The sequence below is a fragment of the Gallinula chloropus genome, assembly GCF_964237585.1.
Source record: "Gallinula chloropus genome assembly, chromosome: 19".
In the NCBI taxonomy this organism is placed as follows: Eukaryota; Metazoa; Chordata; class Aves; order Gruiformes; family Rallidae; genus Gallinula; species Gallinula chloropus.
The window spans coordinates 1,915,070-1,942,228 of NC_140104.1; the positions used below are offsets into that span (position 1 = coordinate 1,915,070).

At 54.0% G+C, this 27,159-nt stretch overlaps 1 protein-coding gene across 1 annotated transcript in view; it reads right to left on the reverse strand.

Annotated features, from left to right (window-relative positions):
* Window positions 1–5,804: 5,804 nt before the first annotated feature.
* Window positions 5,805–27,159, reverse strand: part of ATP2A3 (ATPase sarcoplasmic/endoplasmic reticulum Ca2+ transporting 3) — a gene marked incomplete at both ends in the record, with an annotated part of 52,113 nt that continues 30,758 nt past the window's right edge. Inside the window, 14 exons of the mRNA XM_084273221.1 lie at window positions 5,805–5,880; window positions 9,656–9,728; window positions 12,020–12,137; window positions 12,732–12,849; window positions 13,280–13,413; window positions 14,041–14,126; window positions 14,229–14,431; window positions 15,169–15,389; window positions 15,489–15,824; window positions 16,262–16,480; window positions 17,558–17,677; window positions 19,871–20,002; window positions 20,230–20,332; window positions 22,854–22,942. Coding sequence (XP_084129347.1) covers window positions 5,805–5,880; window positions 9,656–9,728; window positions 12,020–12,137; window positions 12,732–12,849; window positions 13,280–13,413; window positions 14,041–14,126; window positions 14,229–14,431; window positions 15,169–15,389; window positions 15,489–15,824; window positions 16,262–16,480; window positions 17,558–17,677; window positions 19,871–20,002; window positions 20,230–20,332; window positions 22,854–22,942 — 2,028 coding nt within the window. The remainder of the gene's footprint in view (window positions 5,881–9,655; window positions 9,729–12,019; window positions 12,138–12,731; window positions 12,850–13,279; window positions 13,414–14,040; window positions 14,127–14,228; window positions 14,432–15,168; window positions 15,390–15,488; window positions 15,825–16,261; window positions 16,481–17,557; window positions 17,678–19,870; window positions 20,003–20,229; window positions 20,333–22,853; window positions 22,943–27,159) is intronic.

The window sequence follows — 27,159 nt, forward strand, 5'->3', positions numbered from 1 at the left end:
TCAGAAAGCAGAGGCCAAGCAGTAGCCCCTTCCAAAACCCAGCATTTGCCCAAGTGTCTGACATCCATCTCTGTCATCTTCAGGTTACAAGGATTTGGCTTACCCCATGCAGCACCTCTCTCCTGCTCACAGCACTGGGAAGGGCCACAGGGGGCTGCATCCCAGCAAAAAAAGCATCATGGTACCACCATGGGCACAGCTTTGCTCCCACACACAGCCTGCAGCCGAAAACACGAGCGCAGGCAGAGCTTGGGGTGATGCAGAGATGGAAACACGCAGCCCCGAGGCCCTGAGCCACCCCAGAGGAAGCCAAGTTCTTGAATTATTACTTATTTCCTAATTATTTCATTTGGAGGTCATTGCAGGGCTTATTTAAACCTCCTTTCTCAGCTGGGGGAGGTAAGGTGAGGACTATTCTGGATACAGTCAAAATTAGCACTGTTATTTGTATTCTCGTGCCCTCAGAGTGAATTAACTGGTACTTAAAAAAGTTCCCAACAGTCAGATCATGCCACTCCTTTCATCTTGCTTTTGTTGTCGTATGCCAGAGACAAGCTCAGCTCCATTTCTAGTTTGGCTGCTCTGAAAACCCACAAGAAATCCTGGTCTGGTGAGCACAACTCCTTTTAGGGCTGAAGAATGCCCTCAGGCCCTCCTGTCCAGCTCTGTGGGCTCCCAAATGTCCCCCAAATCGGCTGCAAAACGAGTAAGAGAAGCAAAAAACTACCCCTATTAACAAAACAACAACAACAGCAACAACAACAACGAAGCCACCAAAGTCATCCAGTAAAATTGCTTTTATTTCTGTAATTTCCTAAGTATAAAACAAATCAGCCCAATATTGTGTGAACAGAGTGGATGGTGTAGATGTGGCCATGAGGAGCCTCCCCACGACCTCACAGCACACCTGGGTATTTACAGTTGGACAAAGGACGTGATTTGGGAAGTGGGGATTTACTGGAAAAATATCTCTCTCATAATAAAATAGGAAACTTCATTTCTTTCAATTCTGTCCCTCAAATAACACCCTCCATCCCCTCCCAACCCCCCGAAAGATAAGGATTTCCCTTTTGCTACAAGCACAAACTCAGAGATTTCTCAGTGTGGCTGTTCAGGCACCTCCTGTTAGAAAAACCATCACACTCCCCACCCAAAGCCACTGGGGGCACCTGCTGGCAGCTCACCACTTGCCCACCCCTTGGTCCCAAGCACCCAGCTCCAGCCAGCAGCACCGGCAGCTGGGACACTGGCCGGTGGTACCCGTGTCCCCATCACTCCAGGGACACACAGATTTAGGCTCCCTGAAGGGCACCAGGAGGACAGGTCCAGGGAGCACAGCTCACCTTGTGCGTCCCCTTCCTCACCACAGGCCTCAAACCCTAAGCCAAACTGTGCTGTGCCAGCTCTGCATGGGGTGGAGCCTTCTCCTTATCCCCAAAACCTTGACCCCTGGGGCATCTCCCCACTGGGGACAAGCCCTGCCAGAAAGTGCCACTGCTGAGATAGGGGGGGAAAAGCCCATGTGGGGCTGAACAGGGACAACCAAGTCTCTGGCACCTTGAAGGTGATGGCCATGCTAGGTATGGACCAAAACTCTCCCAGTAAGTCTTAGCAGGCAGTACTGGGAACTCCTGTGTGTTTGGGGTTCAGGAGGGACATGGTCCCAAGGCCACTAAACCTGCTGAACATCTCCCACCAACCAGGACAGCGTTAACCTGACCTCTGCACGATGGTTAGTTGAGTGCTGTGGAGCAGGACCCAGCCTGGGAAGCAGCAGCATCAGCCTGATGTAGAAAAGGACTGAAAATTGCTGCTGAGTTGTCCTAGTGCTCCCCTGGCTTCTCCTGCCACCCACACCGAGACCCCACTTCAGTCCCAGCTTTGCTGCTGTTCAGGGAACAACGTTCCCCAGTCCCTGCAGCAAAGCCTGTCCCTCCTCCCCCAGACTGCCCTGGCACCTCACTGGAGCAGAGCATCAGAAACACACATCCAACACCTCCACAGTGCCAAAGCCTCAAAGACCCAAACCAGGAAAACCTCATCCAGACCCTGAGGGTGACAGACCAAACACAGGGCACGATGCTCCTCCCTTCCCCATCTCCTGGTGGGATCACACCCCCCAGGGGAAAGGGCTTCTCCAGCAACTGGCCAACTTGACACGATGTTCCAAAGCAGCACAAAAGCCTTTCCACAGCTGCACCCCCCAGGGATGTGGGACCCTCAGCTCCCACCTTGGCTGTGACCCAGCACGGTGCCTGTCCCCTGGGAAAGAGTGAGAAGTGTTCAGGAAACCTCTGCACTGCCACCCAGCACGTCCTCTGCTGTGCCCCCCACACTGCTGCTTCCCTGCTGCGCAGAGGATCTGCCTCAGCAGCCCAGGGATGCTGAAGATCTTGCTGGAAAGACCCCAGTCTTACTTCAAACCCCTGAATGTGGCAGGCTGTGCTGTCAAAAAGAAAACTAAAAAGAAGGGAATTCCTAAACTCTGTTGTAAAAAAAGCAAGGAACCCAGAGGCTCTGCCCCACAGCTGCTTTTCCCCCCACAAGCTCTTGGAGAAAACAGCCACCCAGCGTCCATCTCCCTTGTGTTGCACAGTCAGATGCCTTGTTAAGACACAAGACTCAATCCTGGGATCTCCAGGTATTCACAGGACCATGCTCCAGCCTTCACAAGCAGCCAGCACTGCACTGCCAGCATACACACACACACACCAGACAACTGCTCTGTGCTTCATCCTGAGCTTTCACCAAAGCAGAAAGGAAAACTAACTTCATCTATGACTTTTCTTCTTCACTTTGCTGAAATATTTGAACTAGAAGCCTCTGTAATGAAAAAGCAAAGTGTGAAACCTGTGCTCTGAGCTATTAAAAGGATGGGGAGAAAGAAGGGGAAGTGGGGATGTGCCCAAACGGTCCCTCCCTGCGCCAGGCAGCCTTTGTGCAGGTTCCCTGCAGCATTTTCTAGGTGGATCTAGAGGTTTATGACATGAAGGCAGTTTGCAGGATGTGGAGAGCAGCCTTTGGCTGGGGCACAGTGCTGGTTTCTTGCCTGTGATGGTTTGGGAACTCCCAGTTACAACCCAATGACAGCACACACAGACGTTGCCTGGGCTCGCTGCAGCGTGGCATCTCCAGCCCTGGTGACACAACAGCAACTCAACATCACCCTCAACAACAGAACAACAAAGGTGGCATCTCTTCACACAGCCTTCCTGTGAGAGGTTCTCAGAAGGATGCCTGGTACAACCACCCCCAGCTCTCTGGGGCCAGGCCAGACTGAGCAGAAGGCAGCAGCAGGAATGTAACAGCGAGTTCAAACTTCACCATTCCATCTCTGACCTGAGACAGCTGCTCTGGCTTCCCCCCCAGCCACTGCACAGTGCACACCAGTGGCACCTTGCCATGAGAATCTCCTCCACACACATACTCATCCAGGTAAAACTAACAATCCTGCACCAGAGCCTAAGCCCAGGGAGACCAGATTAACCCAGGTGGTGAAATACGGAGCGGAAGGACCAAGCAGGTCCCTGTAGATGTGATGGACAGGGGCCACCACATCCCAGGGAGATGCCATCGGGCAGCTGAAAGCCACTCTGAGCCCTACAAATGGGGCTGGGGTGCCCTGAGGACCCTACAACGGGGCTGGGGTGCCCTGGATCAGGTCCAGCCTCTTGCAAACTGGTTTGCAGCCTGAAGGAAACACAGAAGCAGTTTCCTCTGGTCACCGAGCTGGTACTGGATTTAATTCCAGGCGGCTCTTCCCCTGCACAGAGAGCTGGAGACGATTGATAACATCAGGTGGAATCCACCCTTTTAGGGAAGGGAAATCACAAGTCTACAAGCATTAGTCCTACTGAAGCCTTATTTTGAAGGCTCAAGAAGTACCTAGGGTCATGCCCTGGTCCTCTGTGCCAGGGTGAGTCTCATCCATGGTGAGAATCTTTAAAGAGGAACCGGTTGCCCCGTGGGGATCACCAATTAAATCCATTAGACATAACACATTTGAAAAATAAAACTTCTTCAAGACAAAGTATAATAATATTTTTTAAAAAAATCAGCAACAACCTTCTAACCACAGAGTATCTATAAAGATCTTTGTTTTTCTTAAAGAGCTCCATATTAAAATCCCATGAATACATTATATATTAAATACAGTAACAACATTTCATGCAAAGGTTTTTTTTGTACAATTAAATCAGCTCAGTAGTATAACAATTCTGTACATTCCCATTGGTCTGGGGGCTCTGCTCGTCTTCAATGCTGGTGATGGAGAAAAGAAAGGAAGGATGATGTTTGGTACCTCTGTCGAGAGGAGGAGTTGCTTTTGCCCAGGTCAAAGAGAAATAGAAAAGTACTGTCAGCTTTTAGGAGGCAGAATAGTAAAAGAAAGGGGGGGAAAAAAAAAGACAACCCAACAAACAAGAGCGAAACACTACAGAAAGCCCTGTCTCTAGTGCTGTGGCTGGAATTTAAGAGGAAAGAAATGGGGTCTGGCTAACTAAATGTCATCAGGATGGGTCACAGGGGAACAGGAATTAAACAGGAGGGAGGATTTGGAGAGCTGGAGAAGAAACCACCTGCTATCAGCTCCTCAGCTGACACAGCTCCGTGGGGAAAAATCAACTTACTGGATCCCAAAATCCACTCCTGATCCACAAACCCTCGCTGCAGCCTGTCACTGCTGCTGCAGGAAGATCCCAAGAGGATAAAGCAAAGCAGGTGCTGTGTGAAAAGGGATATGCCATGGCAAACACTGCTCACAGGGAGGACTACAGGGGGTACAGGCATCCATTCAATCCTGTCTCCCAGGCAGATCACCGATGCCAAGGGTGTCCTGTGCCAGGCAGCGATGTCCTCCAAGCCAGAGGACATGAACTCACAGACATGCTCCTAAGGATTTACACTCTGCTCCTGCTAGGGAAAAATAGTTAAAGATCAACCAAGTACAAAAGCGTGATCAGGAGTGAGCAGCAGACGTGGGGAACACAACACAAGTCACCCCCATGCTGGATGCCCCTAGGAGGAAGAGGGCTACAGCTGCAATAGTGCAGAAGGGATCTGACAAGATGCTGGACAGAGAACAGACAAGACTACACCAGGCTTTGGTGTTGGAGGGGCCTGAGAAGGTGTGTGGCTTTTCAAAACACAGGGATCAAACGGGACAGCATGACAACAGGGAGAGCTTGGCCTTCCACCACATGCACCTGAGCTTGATGTACACCTGCAAGATGCCCACCGCTGGCACAACGCTGCCCTCAGCTGCTGCAGCCCACGGGCACTGAGCCCACTGGAGCCGAGCGCAGCAGCCACAGCAACAGGCTCACTGACACCACGGACATCGAGGGTCAGTGACCCCAACACACTGTCCCCCCCTTCACCTCCCTCCCCCCCTGCCAAGCCCTTCCCAGCCCCCACCAGCTGCCCTCGCATCCTGCCCAGCCGGGGGCACGCAGCCCCCCGCCTACGCTCAGCCTGGTGCCTGAAGCCCCAACTGCCCCCTCCACCTCCTGTGGAGGATGCCAAGCCTGAGCTCACCCGGGCCAGGGTGAAAATTGGGAAGAGGGTCTCAAATTTTGCAGGACTAAATCTCCAAGGAACCGCATGAGGATGAGCCGGGTCCACACAGCTCCATCCCCAAACCCTCCGCCAGCCGTCCAGCACTCGCACTCTATGTACAGGAAGAGGAAAAGCTACAGAACAAAACTAAGTCAGGAGTTGTCTTGCCAACGATTCACCCGCATTTCTCTGATAGTGGGACACATGCATGTCCTGCTGGCTGCTAGCGACGGGCATGCATGCAGGCTTCAGTCCGAGTCACAGGTCGGGGATCCTTTAGCCAGGAGCGGTCCCTTCGAGTCGTTCACTTCTTGTCCTCCTCTCCTGCAACCAAGGGGAAAGAAGAGAACAGGTATTGGTAAGGGTTCCAAGGCACAGCAGCTCTCTGGTTTTGTTAGCAAGAGTGGTTTGCTCTTGGGTTGATCCCAGAAGGGACCTGGGATCCTGTCTGCACAGAGCTGGCCTGGCTGCGGCCGCAGCAGCTCATGCTCCTCGAGGAGGAGGAGGAGGAGGCTGGTCCCCAGGAGAGGAAGGGCTGGCAGGCTCAGCCTGCAGGAGGTAGGAGATGGGTGGGAGCTGTGCAGGAAGGAACCGTGGGGAGATGAGCAGGCAGGGATTCCTTGTTATTGCCCCTGATTGGAGCATCAGGGAACACCCAGGGAAAGTTCACCAGCACAGAGGACACTCACTGCATCCCACTGCCCATCCCAAAGGCCTGTCCCCACCACAGCCAGAGGGATCAATGCTACCCCATGGGCTGACACCACTTACACACACTACACATACACACACACATATATTTACATCCACATACACCTCCAGGACAACTAGCAGTGACCGATCTGTGCACTGCAGTGGCTGCCCCAGCCCCAGGGCTGCCCTTCTCTCCCACCCTACTGATGGATGGAGTCAGAGTGGAAGGAAATCAGCAACACATGGCCTGAAAAACAGCTACAGCATGCAGCACGAGCATCACAGCCCGACACACACCAACTAAATCCCTGATTTTCAAGGAGACAGTGGCAGCATCCCCAAGGCACTAGCTACTCCCCAGCCTGGGGCAGCTCAGTCTGCCCAGAACAGGACCTTTTTTCTGTAAAAAAGGCACCACACTCTGAGAAGAGACACAAAAAAAATCACTTATCATGAATGTCTCAACCCTATTTCTCTATCTGTCATCACTGAACACATCACCAGGCATGTGTCTCAGAGCACTGCTGTTACTGTGCTCTTGATAAATAGCAGTGCTGCCCGGGGTTATCAGCGAGGCTCCGCGCCCGCTGCCAGCCCTGCTGCCAGCAAGCTGCCAGGGGAACTAATAAATAACAACAGGAGAGAAAGGAAAAAACCTTTTTGCAACTTCTGCCAAAATTTCTTTCTAGTGCTGGCTGGAGAGACCAACCCTCACATCCTGAGATCAAATCAACTGCGGCAGCAGCCCTCCGGGTGAGCTGCGCACCACAGGGTTCAGAGCAGAGCAGGGATGCTGGTGGCTGCTCTGCATGAGATCTCATGGCAAGGGTCAGAATTCATCTCCTCCTAGTTGCAGGGGTGCCTCTTGCTGAACACACGGGCGGTTATTTGCCAGCCACAGCATTTCCTCTCCAAACGCTTCGTTCAGCCTGTGGTTGTGCAACAGCGGGATGGCCGAGCTGTCGGGCAGGCAGGGACAGGAAGGGGACACAGCTGCAGTGCTGACCACAAGCATTTAAATACAGGGGGATGCTCTTCAAAATGTTACTGTCAGGCCTCCAGGCAATTCTCCTGGCACAGAGTGAGTTGGGTGTTCCTGGGAGAGCTGCACTCAGCCAAGCATCCAGCACCTGCTTTAAGAGGATGCCAATCCCAAACACCAGTGCTGGGCTCTCTTCTCTGCACACAGGTAACAAGGGCAGCAGGAGGGACTGTGGACCTATTTGGAGGGTAGATGGGGTAGTTGGGATCCACCCAATCCCATCTGGATCCCGCCTCACACCACCAAGGTTCTCCAGGTTCCCACAGTCCTCTGACTTGCACATCTGAACCCGGACAGCATTAGCTCATCTCCCACAAGATCTGCGCCCTGTCAGAAATGCTGAGGCTGTTCAGGGCATTTTCCTCATTGCTTTTGACTTCCTGCTGAACAGTTTCCCAGCACAGGTGAGGCTGGAGACACACAGCTTCCCCCAGCAAGGGAAACACCACAGCCTCTCACTCCAAAAACTCCACGTCTGCCCCACTGCACCTCCAGCTCCAGCTGAGACCTCCAGGAGAAACCCAAACAGGCAACACTCCTCCCATCCCTTTGCAACACCAGGGCAGCAGCACCGAGAGCTTCTCCCTGCTCTTGCACCTCTGAAGCACAGCACAGGCACAAACCACCCAGAAGGGAGCAGGAAATAAAAAGCAAAGTACCAAGCAAGGCAGCAGAGCTGAGAAATCCTGCCTGGAGGGATTCCGGCACTGAGAGGTGCTGCATCACACCCCCTCGGAGCATCCCACAGCTCAAGTGAACGACTTGGCCCGTGGGGACACATTCCTGCCCCAGTGCCAGTGCCCAGCCAAGGTAGCTCTGCACAGAGATTACCCTACAAGGGCAGCCGCTGCCGCTCGCTCCCGGCTCTCTGCCGCAGCGCGGAGAGGGATGCCTGCCTCCTCCGCAGGGGCAGCGGGTGGCTGCAGCAGCCCCTGGGCAACTGGGGGGCTTTTGTGGGCTGCCCCTGTCCCCCACTGTGGAGGAGATGAGGACAAGCAGCTCCCTTCTGCTCGGTGCTGCAGGCTTGTTGTGACGGGACATGGAGATACTGGTGCCTGCAGATTTCAGGACGCGGAGCCCTGAGTGGCTCTGGCAGGGAGTGTGACACGCTTGTCACCGCTGCCTGGGTGGCACCTCGTCTTGTCAGGGTGTCAAAGCACCAGAGATGACACCGACCTTGCAGATAAGAGGCCAGGTCCTGGCAGTGGAGGTGTTCACCCAAGGGTGCCGTCGCCCCGGCACATCAGCTGTGGTGGCAGGAGGCTGCACAGCACCACTCAGAGCCCTGGGACAGGCTGCCCAGGGCGTGTGGAGTCTCCTTCTCAGGGGAGATTCCAGCCCTGTCTGGACACTGTCCTGTGTGCCCTGTCCTAGGGACCCTGCTTTGGCAGGGGGAGGTTTGGACTTGATCTCTGGAGGTCTCTTCCAACCCCTACAGTTTTTACCTCTTTGAGAACCACTCAGAAAAGAGCCTTCAGCATGCTGTTGGCACAGATGCCTGGAAACCTTCCTTTGGCACGCCATGGGCTCAGAAGGCAATGCACTTACATGCAGAGAGGTCAGGAAATGTCAAAAGTACTAGGGGAAGAGGTCATCAAGGGTGAACCTGTCCTGTCTGTATGATGGGCACCTTAGAGTGCCTTGGAGAACATCACATTGCTGACTGCAGGGCACACCACGCCCAGCCATGCATTTCCACTTCTGTGCCTGAGCCACCCTGCCTCCCAACATTGAGAGAGCTGAAACCTCAAAGGGGCCAGAGATGGCTGAAGGTAGAAATACACAGACAGCATGCAGGATGAGAGCCTGGATGTGACCAGGGTGGTGGGGAGAAGAATGCAAAACACAGAGACCACAGCAAAAACCAAAGAGTCTTGCCTTTCTGCTGCCTCAAGAACAAGGAAAATCCAGTGTAATGGAGACACAACATACCTAGATCTGATCAGAGGAGAAAGTTTTCCATGCAAACCCTGACTCAGCAGAACTCACAGCCAGACATTTGCATCCCTCAACTGAACACCCTTGCCCATCCCTCAGATTTTAGCCTCAGAAGGTCCCATGCTGGAGACTATCCCCCAGCACCACCTCACAGAGGCCAAATGGTAACCTGTTCTCCTAGCCAAAACCACCATGAAAACAGCTACTTCTGGGGCTTTTTAGACCTTATTTTCAAGCAAAACACAGAGGCCAGTGTGGGGAAGGAGACCCTGTCTGGGTGCAGAGTCCCTGGGCTCCGTTATCAGCTGATTTTCCAAGCCATGTTCACCCAGACATGATCCAAGCAGGTCCCCACCACACATGAGCAAGACTCTGGAGGAAGCACAGAATATGGAATTCAGGGATGAGACATGGAAGAAAGCCAACCCTTGCTCTGGAGTCCTGCAGGTTTTCAACTGGTGGTCCCCGCTCCATGTGTGTCTTACCATCCTGAGAATGCCTGGTAAAGAAATCACAACACCACATTGAAACGTGGCTTTTGGGGACATTTTTGTGTTGGTTTCTTGCTTTACAAAGCCCAGATGGATGAGGAAGATGCAGGATTTCAATTCTCTCTTTCAAATGTGATGATTTAAGCGTGATTGTGCCCCACAGCCGTGACTGAACAGCTGATGGGAAACCCTTGCTGGGTGAGACACAGAGTGACCCATGAGCATCAGCAGCACTGTGACCACGGGGATGAGGGCAGCTCAGCATGTTGAGAGTGCTGTGTAGGAAGAGGAAACACTCTGAGCTGGTACAATGAGACTCAGAAGGGTCATTCGCCTGCCAGAAACCCCACTGTGCTCAGAGCTGCGCTGGCAGAGCTGAGGAAAAGCCCTTCAGCCAACAGCAACAAGTTTCTCAGGGAAATGTAAAGTGTGGGAGAAAGAAAGACTCATCCCCAGATCACAGATGGTGAAGTGAAGACTGAGGGCATGCATGGGATACAACAGCCAGGCATTAAACCAGCTCTCCTATGCCCCAGCCCAGTGCCACGCCATGCAACTGCTGCTACAGGCTTGTGATTGTATGATGAAACAAGCCTGGGTGATGCAAAGTACCTACTGGTCTGTTGAGAGATGCAACAGTTAAACAAAACTAAGCTAGAAACAATTTCTACCTGGTCAGTTGAAACAAGCAGCCCTGCACCTCTACTTCTCAGCCCAGGCTTTGCTGAGCCACCACTGTGGCCATGTGTCAGCTTGTCACAGAGAGGAAAGGTGATGTGAGCCAGGGACTGGTGATGGGAGCACAAGCAGTTTGTGATCATTTCCTGCTCACAATCATTTCCCATCTCTGCTCCCAGCTTTGTTTCTCATGGTTCTCCATGAGAAACCAAACAGGGCTGTTGTGGTGCCCCAAAAAATACAATCACAGACTGGCATGGGTTGGAAGGGACCCCAAGGGTCCCAGAGCTCCAACCCCCTGCCACAGGCAGGGACACCAACCTCCAGGCCTGGAGCTACACAAGGTTGCCCAGGGCCCCATCCAACCTGGCCTTGGACACCCCAGGGATGGGGCATCCATCACCTCTCTGGGCAGCCTGCAGGGGCTGGACAGACCTGCCTTCAGTCCCAAAACATGAGGGTGGCTTCACACAGTTTTCCTGGGTCGTTATTAAAGGATGAAGGCAGGAGCAGGGGGTTCTCTAGGCTGCTTGTTGCTTATTTAAGAGGAAAAAGAAGGTTTGGGCAAGGTGATATACATCCAGTCCCCACACTCAGGTCACTCATCTGCCCCCACCCCCCAGTCACTACACCTTCCCAGGCAAGGATGGTGCCTTCCCTGCCCTCCCTGCTGTCACTGTGGGGCACACACCCCCCATCAAATGAATCCAACCCGTGCTGCTGGAGAGGGGCCAGCCCTGTGGGAGGCACAGCCCCCCTGGGCAGCCACAGACCCCACAGCTGCTGCCAGGACAGGCTGCAGGTTTAGCTCAGAGCCCACACATCACCCACAGCACCATCTTTCACAAGAGAGGAAAGAAAAGGTGACATCATCTCTTTGGAGGGCTGCCTAAGCACACGCTGGGATTTACAGCCCACAGCCCAGGAGCTCATGGGAATCGCTGCCCCAGTGTCACAGGAGCTGCTGCTCCCCCACATGTGCTGGATCCTGAGAGGTGCTGGCCAAGGGCAGCCCCATTAAAACCAGTTTATAAGGTGTTCAGCTCTCATTTGATCTTAATGCACAAGTAGCAAATACAAGGATGGACATATAGGGGTGGAAGATTGAGGGGGGGGGGGGGGGGGAGGGAAAGGAAGGGTTCCTGTTAGAAACCAGTACTCAGTTTGTTCTGCTTTTGCCTGGAACAGGCTGCCCAGGGAGGGGCTGAGTCACCATCCCAGGATGTGTTTAAAAAAGGGGCAGGTGAGGTACTTAGGGATATAGGACAGGAAAGGTTGGACTTTATGATCTTAAAGGCCTTTTCCAACCTTGTGATTCTGTGATAAGAGAAGGGAAGCAGTTCCCTGAGGTTCAAGAGGAGTTGGATAAACACACGTGGCAGGTTTAGCCAGTGCTCCAGCTCCTAAGGGAGGATTTGAAGCAGATGTAAGTACCGGCTGCTCTGCCTGGCGTGGCACTCAGGAAGGATGGGGGTAGGAGAAAGAGTCCCTTTCTGTAAGTGAAGGTGGATGAACATGCAGGTGCAGACACCATGCAAGCAAAGGAGGTGAGTGAGGTGCCTGTGAAGCCACCACAAACCCCAAGCAGAGCACCACGGAGCAAACATCACCCCATGCTCACCGTCCAGGTGGTTGCGGGAAAGGTACTTGAGTCCTTCGTCCAGCAGGATAACAGGCAGGGAGATTTTCATCACAACCACCCACTGTGGCCAGCTCAGGGGTGTTACCTGGAAGATGAGCTGCAAGGTGGAAAGGATTGGACCTGTCAGTAGGGAAGGAGGTGGGATTTGTTTGTTTTAAAGGTTGGTTTGTTGTATGGCACAGGTTGAGAAAGGGTCATCCCTCCCAAGAAGGGAGGATCCAGACAGCCCAAAGAATGGGATTTCTTCAAGGTCTGTCATGATCCCAAGGTGGCTTGTGGTCAAGATCAGTCAAAAATTACTCTCTCCATCTCTCCTGCCGGAGGAAAGTGAGGCACAAGCACTTAGCAGGGGACAAAGGACAGCATAACCACTTGACCTTAGTGTCCTCAAGCACCAATCAAGGCACCACCAGCCTTGGGCTGCAAAGGGAGGCAATGCCTCCAAAAGGAGCTGAGATATCCATAGCCTTTTGTGTGGCTATACAGAGAGCTTCTGACATAAGTAAAGGCTCATTGGGGCAGGGTGTCTCCTGGTCCCCACACTGCCTCAAGTCACAGGACCTTGTCCTGAGGGCACGTCCTGGGGACAACCATGCCAGAACTTTCTAGACCCAAAGACTGCTGCAGGGATGTCCTCACCCACAGCAGAAGCCCCCCTGAGCTACACGTGGAGGTGGCACAGGACACTCACAGGCATGGGCTTGACGTAGAGGATGAGGAAGTGCAGAGCCATGGACATGATGATGGCCCCCAGCAGCCAGATGTTGAGCCATGGGGGCATCCGCAGCAGCGACTGGTTCTCAGAGACACTGAAAAAGTGGAGGGACAGTGTTAGCCCCAGTAACCTCCTGCTCTGCACGCCTGCCCAAGCGGGGCCCTCCCACTCCTCTCCAAGGCCAGGCTATAGACCCTGCTCTTCCAGGCTGTTCAGCTTCAGGCTTCACCACAGCTTGGATTCAGACACCCATCTCAACACAACCAGCCACACATGGACCAGGATCAGAGCTAACACAGCCAGACTGCTAATGGATGCAGGTCCAGTCCCTTCTCCACTGCTACCGACAGCAGCACACTGTCTTGGGGAAGCTGATTTACAGGGAGCCCAGCGGTCCACTGTGAGAACACTGCAAATGGCTTTGCTGAGTCAAAGCAAAGTTCTCTACCCACCAAAGTACACTCAAAGAGGCCCTACAGTCAGTCACACACTGAGCACACAGAGCAATTCTGTGGCCAGCCTACCTGTTCAGGGCGTTACACATTTCAATTGTCACCAGCACAGACAGAGCCATCGTGGTTGGGTATCGGGATTCAAAGATCTCACAGTCGATTCCTTCAAAGATGGGGTTGTCCTCGGTGCATCTCATGAAGTTCCTCTGTTGGCAGAGGAAACTGCTTGTAAATACATGACAGAGCAGCAGGGAAGAGGCAGAAGAGGGCGACTGGTTGGGGGCCACATGGTGAGCCTTGATTATTTGGGGTGCTGTTAAACATCCCCCAGTTCAGAGCAACTGATAAACCTGTGTGAAGTGATGCAACTTCTGCTGTGATTGGCTTTGGGGTTACAGCTGGACAGTGGCTTAGGTGTTTTCACATGCAGTTAATAAGGTGCTTGAGCACATGTGTGTCTCCATGAAAACTACATCTTCCATTGTACAGGATATTGGGGTATGTTGTTTTCCACCACCTTGTTCAGACCTCCAGTAATGTATAAATTGATCCCTTTCAGTGTAGGATCAGGTACAGGAACTACTCTGAACTTCTTTAGATCCAGTCAGTTTCTGGCAGAAGCAGGACTGGAAACACAAAGGTGACAGAATTTGCTTTTCATTTTCAATTAATGACTTCCCCACCAGGAATTTGGGAGCACCACAATAACCACAGAAGAAAGGCAGAGGAAAGACCCTATTGCCCGAATCCACATGAGGAAAGACCCTATTGTCTGAATCCACATGCCTTCAACTGCCTGCTCAACATGTCAGCCCATTCCCCTCCCAACTCACCAGCTGATGGAAGGAGACCTGCGGTCCCTCCGCGTCGTACAAAAACCACCAGGTCGCTGCACCCACTGTGGCCAGGCCCACGTACACTGCAGCCAAGAAAGACACTGTTACCTCCAGCACCCAGCAAGGGGTCCCCTAACCCCCAGCCTGTCCTTGTCCTCTGCCCCCTGGTGCTGGTAGGGTCTCACCTCCGATGGCCAGGTAGCGGAAGAAGAGCCAGCCGCTGATGAGGGGCTCCTTGGGGTTGCGGGGCAGCTTGTCCATGATGTCCAGGTCAGGGGGGTTGAAGCCCAGCGCAGTGGCTGGCAGCCCATCAGTCACCAGGTTCACCCACAGCAGCTGCACGGGGATGAGAGCCTCGGGCAAGCCCAGGATGGCTGTCAGGAAGATGCTGTGCAGAAGAAAACAAGAGATGCTGAATTAGATGAACTCTGAGCAGCCAGAGAAAGTGCTCATGTGGTACAAGGGGAGAGCGAGCAGGCACCCTGGATCCCAATACCCCCAACTGAATATTCACCCAAAGCCCTGCAGATGAAGCCACAGCCCCTGAGTCAGGAACCTGAAGTCCAGGACTGAATTTTTGCAGCTAAAATTTGGTCATGTTGCTCCTAAAATTTGCTTTGCATTTGAAACCCAACCATTTGATGTCCCCATGGGCACGCATGCTCCTGTTCCCAGCACAAACACAAGGACAAAGGATGCCCAAGTGATCCCAAGGATGTGCCTGTATCACTGGTTGGCTGGGAGGAGCCGGCAGGGACAGGGAGAGCTGGCAGGGACAGGGAGAGCTGGCCAGGAGCTGGTGCAAAGTGCATCAGCGCGACCTGGTGGCGACAGCCTGCACACAAATATCTGCACCCATCTCAGACGCTGGCACAGGCGTAAACAGGCAATGCATTAACCAAAGAGCTCCTCAAGGGTGGTGTGGTTCTAAAGCTACAGAAGAAAAATCCCCCTGTCCCTGGGGAATGAGACAAGGCAGAGCTGCTCTGCCTGGTACCCGGGGTTACAGTTTGGGCACCACATGCAGGCAGGGGACACGGACAGGACTGCAGGTCACCCGCCCCAGGGTGTGTGGCCCCATCACCGCTCCCCCCCAGCACGGTGCCCGGTGTGGGGGGCTCTCACCAAACGACCTCCCCAACGTTGGAAGAGATGAGATAGCGGATGAACTGCTTCATGTTGTTGTAAATGGCCCTGCCCTCCTCGACGGCTGACACGATGGTGGAGAAGTTGTCATCAGAAAGCACCATCTCAGCGGCTGACTTGGCGACAGCTGTGCCCGACCCCATGGCGATGCCGATCTCTGCTTTCTTCAGGGCCGGGGCGTCGTTGACACCATCGCCTGTCTGCACGGAGCAGCGATTAACAGGGTGCCAGGGACCGGTCTGGGCAGAGAAGAGAGGGGGCAGCACCAGGAGGCGGTGAGGTGTCCCCGGGGCACTCACCATGGCCGTGATCTCGTGGAAGGACTGGAGGTACTCGACGATGCGGGACTTGTGCGCCGGCTCCACGCGCGCGAAGCAGCGGGCGTCGCGGCACGCCTGCCGCTGCACCTCGGGGGGCAGCTCATCGAACTCCCGGCCCGTGTAGGCTTTGCCAGACACGTCCTCGCTCTCCGAGAAGATGCCGATGCGGCGGCAGATGGCCACTGCCGTGCCCTTGTTGTCACCGGTGATCATGATGACGCGGATGCCGGCCTTGCGGCACATCTCGATGGAGGAGGTCACCTCCTTGCGGGGAGGGTCCAGCATCCCTACACAGCCCACGAAGGTCAGGTTGTTCTGGAAAGGGGACAACCCCAGACCCATGTTAATCCCCAGGGATGCAGCTGCTCCCCACTCTGCTGTGAAACCACCCTGGGCACAGGGATTCCCCCAGGGGAGGAAACTTTCAGGTCTCCAGCCAACAGCCCCCCAGATGCGCCCTATCTACCCAATGCAACTGGATGCCCCCATCCCCTCTGCTGTTCCTCACACCTTTTCGCTTGCTCCCCTCCTCCCCATCCCTCTTGGTGGTCCCCATGGGGTCGGCAGCCCAGTGGGATGGGGCTGTTGTCCTCAGGACCAATGTGGCTGCATGCAGCTCTGCACTGGGGTTTGCAGGGGAGCGGCTGAGTCACCGCACTGCCCGCTGCCCCCAGAGAATCCAGCTGTCACCTGGAAGCTGTGGGAAAATACAGGAGGGACAAGGCTCCTGGAGGAAGCCCCCGGTGCCGTACCTCGTAGTGGATGAAGGCAGCAGAGTCGTGCAGCTGCATGGTGTCCCTGCAGACAGGCGAGTCGTGGGTGGCCAGGGCCAGGCAGCGCAGCGTGTCAATGCCCATGCCCCAGTCCCGGATCCTGCCCAGGATCTTCTCCCGCACCGGGGCGGTCAGCGGGACCCTGGCAGTGCCCACACGGACGTGGGTGCAGCGCTCAATCACGCTCTCTGGGGCGCCCTGGGGAGGAGCAGAGGGCTGAGTGGTGGAACGAACCAGCATCTCTTGCCAGCACCGAAGGACGTGCGAAGGGAGGGAGGGCACTAAGTTTGAGCAAAGGAGAAGGATCTCCCCGAAACTCCAGCACACGCACCCCGGCACAGCGGATCAGCACACTAGATGGCAGCCTCCCACCGACTGTGCGGGGACGGTGGTGCAAAGCAAACCCATGGCAGGTCAACAGACAGCAGGATCTGCTCTGTGGGGAATCCACCTCACTCCCACAAAGTCTGTCTGAGATACTCCGGCACCACAGATCCCCTCCTTGGACCCGGAGGGGATTAGGGATGTAAATCTCTGCTGAAAAAACCGTGCTGCCTGCAGAATACTCAGCAGATGCTTGTGATGCCTCTGGGATACAGGAAAACGTCCTTTAGCATCACAGCATCTCGCCCCATCCCTTATAAAGGACCCCCAACATTGCTTTTTAATATAAAACTTGCAATCCTTTTATTGCTCCTCTTAAAAATAACCTCGCTCCAGACTGCTGGAGGCATAGATGAGCTGGCTCTGCAGGGTTCCAACCTGACCCAGAGGACAGCGTTCACCCACCCAGGAGATCTCCCAGTAGAACCAGCAATATATAAATCTGCACAGAGTCAGTGGGGGGAAATTCCTGCCACATCTCTTCTCTTGGGGAAAAACAACACCCTTTAAAATACTGTTTTATTCCTGGTTACAGTGGAAAGCTGGACATCACCCTTTGGGTACTACTGGTGCCCAAAAGGTCCAAGCCTTTAATGAAGGCAGGTGCCCAAGTTTTGCACAGGGGCAGCTCTCCCCTGGGCCCAGCATCAGCACACACACACCTCTGCCTTCCTCTATATCCTTTAACCTCCTTTTTTCCCCACTGATACTACAAAACCTCACGTCCTCCCTAACCACACCAGCTTAATCTGCTGGCTCCTGGGCCCCAGACAGCTAAGGGAGGAGACAAACTGCAAAGCACCACTGCTCGCTGCATTAGGGGCCAAATCCTGCTGGGGAGTGAATGGAGAAGGAGGACCCTACAAGGTGCTGAGAGCTTTTCTCCCCTACCTTGACAAACATCTTGCTGCCAGCAGAGTTGTGGCCGGTGGGTGTGCAGTACACGGACATGGACTTGCGGTCGCGGGAGAACTCCAGGGTGCACTCCTTCCTCATCAGCTGCTTGATCACCTGTGGGGACAGCATGGGGCTGAGCTGGGACAGGACAGGGACAAGGCAGCCAGTGCTCTCCACCTTGGTTAACAACCCTGCTGAGCTGGCACAGCACTGGTGATGGGAGGAGAGAGGAAACCATGGGAGCCAGAAGGGATGGACAGTGCAAAAAGCAGAAGGAGCTTTCCCTATGTCATTTCTGGGGAGAATACAACCCCCCCTGACTAGACCACTGCTGCCCAGCCCACAGTGCATGCCAGCATGTGCCAGACCCCACATGGCATGCCAAGCAGTTGCCATAGCATGGGATAAAGCCCAGTGTGCCAGAGAGGTGGGGGAGACCTTCCCACTCTGTACCGAGGAGGAGTCTGTCCTGATCCTGCACCCCCAGGGGTCAGTGAGAGTGGGAGCACCAGCACTGCCTGTGGCTGGATTGGTTCCCATCCAATTAATCAGCTCCACAGCTGAGATTCTAATTGGGCTCACTCCAGCATGTGCTAATTACCCTAATTACCAGCTTAGCAGCAGCAATCCTTCCCTCAGATAATACCTGCAGGTCCACAGGGCAAGGACAGCACAGGGGCTGCCCCAGCACAGACCCACAAGCAGTGCCCACTGACCAGCTCCCACACCCCAGTTCCCCACCACAAACCAGGCTCTGCTCTCCCTACCAGTTAATTAAGAAGCCAAATGCCCAGCAAGGCCCCCTCAGATCAATCCCCCTCTTGTGCATCCATACCAGCATCCCTTAGCCTAGCCCAGCTCCTGGGAGGACACATCTTGTCCCAAAATAGCCATGAGCAGAGCATCTGGGGCTGATCCAAAGCATTTTCCAGGGATAGTAGCAGGGATGTCAATGCCACCCTCGCTCTGTAGGGCTCAGCTGCTTACAGCATTATTGTTTGGTGTTGCCAGGAGAGTGTTGCTTGTGATGGGGACTCAAGGAGCCTTTTGCACAGGGCTTTAACAGCAACTTAAATCAAAATAAATTGGTGAAGGGGGAAAAGGAAACTCCTTTTGGGCTAAAACCTTGCGAGTTTGAACTTAAAAGGATGCTGGGAGTGGGAGCTGGGGAGGAGGAGAGAGGTGCAAAGGGGGTTTACCCATGCAAAACACAGTGCTGTCATGGATATACCAGGCAAACACTAAGTGGCTCTTGAAGACCAAACCCAGTGCAGGGTGTGAGTGTAGTGACTACACGTAGGCAGGGGAAGTTGTGCCCACAAAAGCAGTGTTGTCCCTGCTGGGCAGTGACAAGGACACCTGGGAGCAGCCAGCTGCTGTGGATACCCTGAAATCCCACTGGAGATTTGAAAGCACAGAGCCACTGGGAGCAACAACCACAAGCAGTGAAGAAACACTGCCAGGAAACTCCAGGGATGGGTATCTTGTCACTGCCCAGATACAGGAATGAGGACAGAAGCACCAGTGACTGAATGGGGCCTGGCCAGCTGAGTGGAAGGGCAGTGATGGGCATGCATGACAAAGGAGCTGCTGGATTGATGTCCAGCTGGGAAACTCCATCTCACTTATCAGAAAGGAGTCAGGGGGTTCATTATGACCTGCTTGGCCATCTCTGGGGAAGCAATGCCAGAGGAGAGAGCCCTTTCTTCGAGCTAGCAAAGACTCTGTAAGATTTAACAGCATGACACCAAAGCCAACTAAATCTGGACATGAAATAAAGTGTCTTTTCAGCAGGAAGGCAGGGAGACAGTAGGGAGCTGGGGCAGGGGAAAGCCAGCACAGGATATTTTCACATCAAAAATAGATGTTTCCAAAGAGCAAGCCTCCTCTGGGCAGGCACAGCTCAGGGGAACAGGGCTTGGTTCACACTGCTGAGGACAACTGCTGGGTGCAAAGATTTCCTGCAGAGCTACACAGCTCCAAACCTCCTCATCTACCTTTGGAGCTCTGGCTGTCACTGAGGAGGGGTCTCCTGGCTGAGCAGGGACTGGGCTGAGCTTGAGCCTCAGGGATCTCTACACGGACCCAGGTTAGTCCCCACAGCCATGGCCACAGCCCCCCCAGGCCACTGCATTATCTGCTCCAATAACTGCTCAGCCCCTTGCAAGCCAGGAAATTGCATCTTTGTGGCAGATCAGTCCCTCAGATCACTGCAAGCCGTTATTGCTCAAGCAACAGCTGCCCCAGAGCCCTCCTCTCCATCCCATCCCCCAGCACCGGAGCTCACCGGGGGCTCTCCCCACTCACTGAATTGCAGGCGTTGGCTCGCTCCACCTTGGAGAGTTTGCTGGTGTCAGTGTTGAAGACGTTCATCTTCTCCACCAGGCACGTCAGGGCTGTTTCAGTGGCTTCCCCCACCTTCTCATAGACTTTTTTGGACTAGAGGGCAGAAAAACAAAGGGGCTTCAGCTTTAGAGCACGTTCACTACACGCTGCTCCCACCAGGGATTCTGTCACCCACAGCACCACTCTGGGGCTCCCAGAGTATCAGTGGGCTGAGCTGAAGCCAGGGATGGGGATCCCAAGGGACAAACACCCTCTGGCTTTGCCCCACAGTGCAGGGAAAAGCATCACCAGTCCCCAACACCACCCCAGCCCCCCTGCACCTCATTGTAGTCCAGCGAGGAGTCGTTGCAGAGGGCACAGATGGTGGCCAGCTCCACCAGCCCGTCGTACTGCCCACACTGCACTGGCTGCTCATCCTTCAGGCTGCAGGGAGAAAACAACCCCCCCAAATAATGTTCAAATAATGCTTAGCTTCTCCTACACATCCCTTATAAAAATTTTCAGTAAAGAGGGAGAAAAAGCCCAGTTAAAGCCTTGGGCTTGGCAGTAAGTGCTTGGGTTTGCTCTTCGTGCCACACTAAATGGGGCAAGGACTAGTTGCAAACAAAATATCACAGGAGACAAATATTCTGGGGCACTTCCACAGTTTAAAGGGGCTGCAGAGAAGCTTTGGGCATGAAAGCAGGGAACAATGATGATGGATGAGAAAAGGGGCAAAGAAATTTAAGTTAATGTTTGTTGCCCCAGGGGTTTCCAGTTGTTGGGGAAGCAGAGGAGCTGCCAGACTGGCAGCAAGTCCCTTCTCCCAGTGATGCTGCTTCACAAGCCTGAGGGAGCATTTAAAAGCAGCAGACCAATTTAACAACTGTATTGCTGTGGCTGGTTCCAAGCAAGCGGCCAACTGCGGCCTTTCCTTCCTGAAGAGCAGCTCTTTTGCTGCTGGAGCACAAATGGCACTGGAAAGGAGCAGCCCTGACCACACCAGTCAAGCTGGATGCTGCTTCTCACCCACTGCCCAGTGGCAGAACCAGCAGGGGTGGTTTTCAGGAGAGGTAACTGCAGGTTAGAGCTGTATAAACCCAGCCGCTCATCTGCTCGCTGGAAAAATAATTTGTCAGGCATTTATTAGGATCAGTTTATTCCACTGCTGGTTCCCAATGGAAAGAACATTTTGGAGCCCTTGTTACAGCTCAGGGGTGGAAAACAGGGAGCGGCCAAGAAAATCTGAAAAAGCTGTTTGCTGTGGGACAAGGAGCCGCACGGGGCTGCGAACAGGCAGGGAGAGCTGCTGGTCCTGCCCAGAGGATGCTGCCCAGCCCTGGCTCAGGAGCAGGGGAAGAGAGAGGGCAGAGGAGGGAGCCTGCAGACATTCTGGGCCAGGGTTTGATGGTTGGGAAGGAGGAAATACCAGGGATGGCTTTGTCAGCACGTGATGCCCTGGGTGGTACTGCAAAGGGATGGGGGAACGTGTCCCTCTCATCGGCTGTCCCTGCTTGGAGACCTGTGTGCTGGGAAAAGGATTGGCAAAGGTGCTGCTGGCTGAGGGCTACACAGGGATGAAGGCAAACACAAAGTCAAGCAAGTAATATCCCCCATGCTGAGGCCAGGCTAAAGCAAATCGAGTATCCCAGTCCCAGCAGCCCTGGGGGAGTGGGTCCTTTCCCTCTGTGACACCTCAGTTTGCTCCTGTGCCCCCACATGACGTGCAATAGAAGTGCAGGGCTGAAGCAAGACTCAAAAGCAAGGTGAGTTGTTGCAGGCCAACGTGGAGCCTCCCTGCAGGCAGTCCCCATAGGAGAGAGGACACTGAGCTGCTGAGGTTGGCAGTGTCGAGCTCAGCCCCCCCCAGTGCTCCTCATTTCATTGAAAGTCACTGATTGACACCAGCTTACGACCTGGCTCACTTTTTAATGGAGATTCCTCACCAAGGATCAAATTGGGTCTATTAAAGATTCATGAAATTAAGCCTGAAGCTGGGATGAATTAGAGTTGCTCCACAGATGAGCAGGAGGGACCGTGGCAAAGAACGTGCTTGGGATCACACAGCAGAGTGAAGGGGAGCAGAGTGTGCTCCAGCCACCGGCTGAGCTTCTCCTCTTCCTCCTCCCCAGCCTTCCCCTGTGCCTGGGAGCATCATCTCCTTTCAAAGGAGGGGGAATAAACAAACAAACCACAGCAGAACCCCCCCTGTGTGTAACAGTGCAGCATGGAAAAGCCTCTGGCTCCCACTCCCCCTCAGCTGCAGCAAAAGCCCCCACCTCCCCTAGAAAGGTCTGGTGACGCTGGCAGGATCGCTCCCCAGGCACAGCAGCCACCTCAGCCATCCCTGCTGAGGACACAGGCATTGCTTTCCTGACTGGGTCTGTTTCCAAATGCCTCCAGGCATCACCAGTGGCACCGCTGTGGGACAAGCTGCCAGCCCCAGGGCCTGACTGGGGCAGGAGGGAACAGCTCCCAGCTGATACTGACAGTGCTCAGGCTTCAGAAATTCGAAGGATGAGCACATCCTGCTAGAAGCCTCATTCATCACTGTTTCCAGACTTGCTGTTCTCCAGGCCAAAAGCTGACCTGCTTTACCAGGGTTGCTAAGGAAGGAGAGAGCCCCTGTGCTGAGCAGTGGGAGAGCATCAGGCAGAGCAAGGGCATGTGCCCTCCACATGGTGTGGGGCAGGAGCTGGCAGCAAGGGATGGTGAAACGATTTGTCCTGGCTCCCACTGGATGCAAAAGGCACCCACTGATGCCTGCAAGCCCAACACAGCCAAAACCCAGTGCCCAGCAGGTATCTGCAGAGGTAGGGTTCACTGGCACAGACCTTCCCAGCTAGTGGGGTGAGCCTGGGGCTCCCCACCTGTGCCCAGCAACTCACCCCTCCTGCCTCCCTCCAACCCAGGACCTCCCCCCTGCACCCAGGTCACCCACAAAGCAGAGGGGACCCACACTCACATCTGTCCCTCAGGGGCGTAGGTGGAGCCGGTGATGCTGAACTCGTGCAGGCTGCAGTGGGAGCCCTCCACCTTCTCCATAATGAACATCTGCCAGGGGGAAAGATGGGGACAGAGCATTAGGCAGTGGTTCATTCACCATGACCTGCGTGCCCAGCCTGGAGAACCTCCAACCAGTATCGTCCCAGTGACGGCCCCGCCGGCACTGGGCTCAGCCACCTCCTCAGGCACTTCTGGCTGTTCCCAAATCCTTCCAGCTCTCCCCAGCCTTCTTCACATTCACCTCCTCCAGCTCTTTTTTTCCAGTGGAGAGGAGTGATGCCGAGCCCATTCCTAAGAAGGTGGCTGTGTTTTCCTTGGAGCAGAGCAGTGGGGTGGGGGTTTCCGCTCCTGGCCACCCTGGAAAGCCTCCTCAGGGCAGGGTCTGACCAGCTGCCCCCGTCACCCTCCTCCAGCCAGCTCTCAGCCACCGGCTTGACCTGCAGTTACTGGGATTGCAGCTCAGCTCTGGGCACCAGCAGCGTGGCAGCTCAGTCATAAAGCCCCAGGGAGCTGTAAAAGTCCCACATGTTCTATTTTTAGTTATTCTTGCCTTTCAAACTCCTTCCAGTTTCTCTCTTGCTGCTACAGTGAGAGCAACAAACCCCCAAAACCCCCCAAAATCCAGTGAAAAAGCCCCCTTCTGCCAATCCCCCCTTGCACAGCCCACCCTTTGGGGCACATCCAGCAGCAGCAAGAGCAGTTCCCAATTCCAGCTGGGGCGACAGTTTGGCGACGCTCGTTTCTGCTTCATCTTGATTTATGACCCACGCTGAAGCCAAAAAGTAACAGAATAAATGAATTAATTTTAAAAATTCGGCTTGACAAAGGCGTTTCTCCAGCTGCAAGGGCCTGCAGGGAGCAGCCAGGAGGGAGGATGGCCACAGGAAAAGGTATCTTCAGCTCTACAGCCCTGCTTGACAGCTCCTGAAAATGGTGCAGGGGCAACCACCCCTCTCCACCCTGTCTCAGATCATTTAGTTGCCCTATTTATTTTCCCTATTTATTTTCCCTATTTATTTTCCCCTGTTCATTTGAGATGTTCCCCAGGAGGTATCAGGGGGCACTGCTCAGCACCAGAGATGCAGCAGCTCTAGGTATCATCGACTTCTCTCCCCTCTGCACTTCCTCTGGCAGCTAGCAGAGGTTAATTCACTAGTATTATTCATTGCTGTTAACAATACAAGGACACCCCAGTCGTGGAGGAAGGTGGCTGATGGGGGTGAGACCTTGCTGTACAGCCCATTTTCCTGGCTACAAGCCTGGTGCCAAGCCAAGGCCAAGCTCAGGGAAGCATGTTTATGGCAGATTTAGCCCTGAGACACCTTGGCAGGTGTTCTCACCTCTGGGTTTTACAGGTTTAGGCAAATCAAAGCAGGAGGTTCAAAGCGTGTGTCTCCTGTAGAAATACTTCTGAGCCCAAAGCAGCCTCCCTGCAGCCCCACAGCTATCTGCAGATACCCCCTTTGCTGGGCTCTTGCCTTCAACTCCTTTTCCAGAGCCCATCCCCGGGGCCCCTCAGCATCCTTGAAGGGTTTCAAAGAAAGCCATAAACCCCAGGCTTGCAGCAGAAGAGACTCAGGACATCCCAGGCCCTCCTTGAGGCACTGAGCTCCTGCAGCAGGAGCTGCAAGCAGTGACAGAGGAAGGAGCTCGATAAGGTCCTTTGATAAGGCTCTCAGCAAGAGCCAAAACACTGCAGCTGATTCAGCAACTGAACTGCCCCGAGCTGATGGACCCCAGGGATGGAGGCAAAGTGTCCCCACAGTTTCCTACAGTGCAGCCTTCTGCAACACCAAAATAGACCTCCAAGGGCAGGTATCCTTCACCCTTTTTGGAGATGTCCAACCCCACTGGCTTCCAGAGAGCCAAAATCTCCCCTGTGAGGAAAGGCTGAGGGAGCTGGGGCTGTTCAGCCTGCAGAGAAGAAGACTAAGGGGGGACCTGGTTAATGTTTATCAGTATCTGAAGGATGGGATGCAGGGGGAATGGGCAGCCCCTTCTCAGTGTCTGTGGGGACAGGACAAGGGGCAATGGCTGCAAGTTGGAGCAGAGGAAGAACTTTTCCCCAGTGAGGGAGCCCTGGGACAGGCTGCCCAGGGGGTGTGGAGTCTCCATCTCTGGAGAGATTCCAGCCCCGTCTGGACGCCGCCCTGTGCAATATGAGCTGGGGAGCTGCTTTGGCAGGGGGTTGGACCCCAGGAGCTCTCCAGGTCCCTCCCAACCCCTATGATTCTGTAAAAATCTCCTGGTCTCTTCAGAAAAGGGACTCCTGCACTCAGAAATGCCAACCAGACTCTTTATTTTTCTTTAAAAAAAAAAAAAATCTGAAAACATCCACCCCAACCACTGATGGTCCTGCCTGATATGGGCCTGTTTGTTTTCAAATGCTCCCAGCTACAAAACAATTCCTACTTTCACAATAGCAACTTTCTTATTAAAAAAGGAAAAGGAAAAAAAGAAAGGGGAAAAAAAAAAATCATTCCAGACCCTTTATTTTTCCATGCCTATTTAAGAAGGTGCTGTGTAACCCACAGCAACCAGAGGTTATATCAAATTTCCTGCCTGCTCCCAGCTTGCACGACTGGCAAAGTGAGGGGGTGGCCAGGGGTTTGCAAAGGTGTTTGTAGGTTTTTGGTGTGATGTTTCAGGAGACTTCCAGGCTGAGCAGGGTTTGCAGGCAGTGGAAACTGTGCAGAGGAAATAGACAGGTCCTAGTCTGTAATGAGGATGGGTAAGGTTCCCACCACAAAAATCACAGAATCCCAGACTGGGCTGGGTTGGGAGGGACCCCAAGGGTCACAGAGCTCCAACCCCCTGCCACAGGCAGGGCCACCAACCTTCAGGCCTGGAGCTACACAAGGTTGCCCAGGGCCCCATCCAACCTGGCCTTGAACAGCCCCAGGGATGGGGCACCCACCCCCTCTCTGGGCAGCCTGTTCCAGCCCCTCACCACTCTCTCTGTAATATAAGGAATATAAATAATTACAGGAGCAATGGAAGGAGGTGGCACAGCTGGGTGACACAGCTTGGCTGGGTGGTTCTGGGGTGCTGCTGAACAGAGATGCTCACAGAGGGGCTGCCCAATCTCTTGCACTGCCATGGTGAAACACCAGCTCCAGCATCCAGCACGGGGAAGCCAGTGAGTAACCCCCTGCTTACTCCCCTACCCCCCATCCTGAGCCCTTCTAAACCCACCCTGGTGATTCTGGGGGTTAAGGCAATAGAGAAGTGGAAAGGAAAGTGTTACTAAATGTGTATGCAGAGTGTGCCCTGCTCCTCCTGCCCCACAGCTCACTCCTGGCCCCAGCACTGCATCACGCTGCTGGCAAAGGGCAGCTGCAGCTGCACCGTCCCCAGAGCAGCAGAGGGAATCTGGGCTCACAGGGAAGAGGGATGCAAAAGACACATCTCCACATTTCTGTATTTGCTGTAACATCTTTAACAGAACTACTCATCAAAAGGCAGACAAGAGAGGATTGCTGTCTGGGGTGGTGAGAGGCTGTAATCATCTGTCATTTATCCATCAGTCAGCCCACGGAGCAGCAGCGTTTCCCTCCTGCGCTGCAAGTGGCCCCAGCCAACAGGTACCCACAGCAGCTGGCACAGCCAGGGGCTTAGCCACAGCCCCTGTGAAGCCCCCAGTGAGACCTCCCAGTCATTAGCCACAGTTTTGGACTGACAAATCTGCTAAGTCAAGGCACAGTGTCCTGGAGATTAAAAACCAGCACCTCAGAATCACACAGAATCACAGGGTTGGAAAAGACCTTTAAGATCATCAAGTCCAACCGTTCCCATCCTAAGCTAAACCAGATCCCTGAGCACCTCATCTACCCTTTTTTAAACCCATCCAGGTAGGGTGACTCAACCACCTCCCATCACACAGAAGCACAGCCATGCTTGCCTCTCTGCTTTGGGTCCTGACTTCCAAACACCACGCTTGTGCTCCTGGCAAATTAAGTTACGGTGCATAAAAGGGCACTGCAACTTCTGTGAGCCTGATTTAAACGTGCAAGAGCAGAGCTGCAATGCTCCTGTGGCCCTTTTTCCCCTGCTGTTAGACTCCCATCCCTGCCACCTGCATGGCTGGTTAATGGTTGGGCAAAGGCTGTCCCTGGTTGCTTTGCACCCTGGGCTGGGGGACATAGTGGTCTTGGAGACATGAGTGAGACAAACCATGGGTTTAATCTAATTTACTAAGTGGGTTTGTGACTTTACTGCATTTCTGCAGAGCTGTAACCCCAAGGCCAGAGCAAAAAGCACCAAAG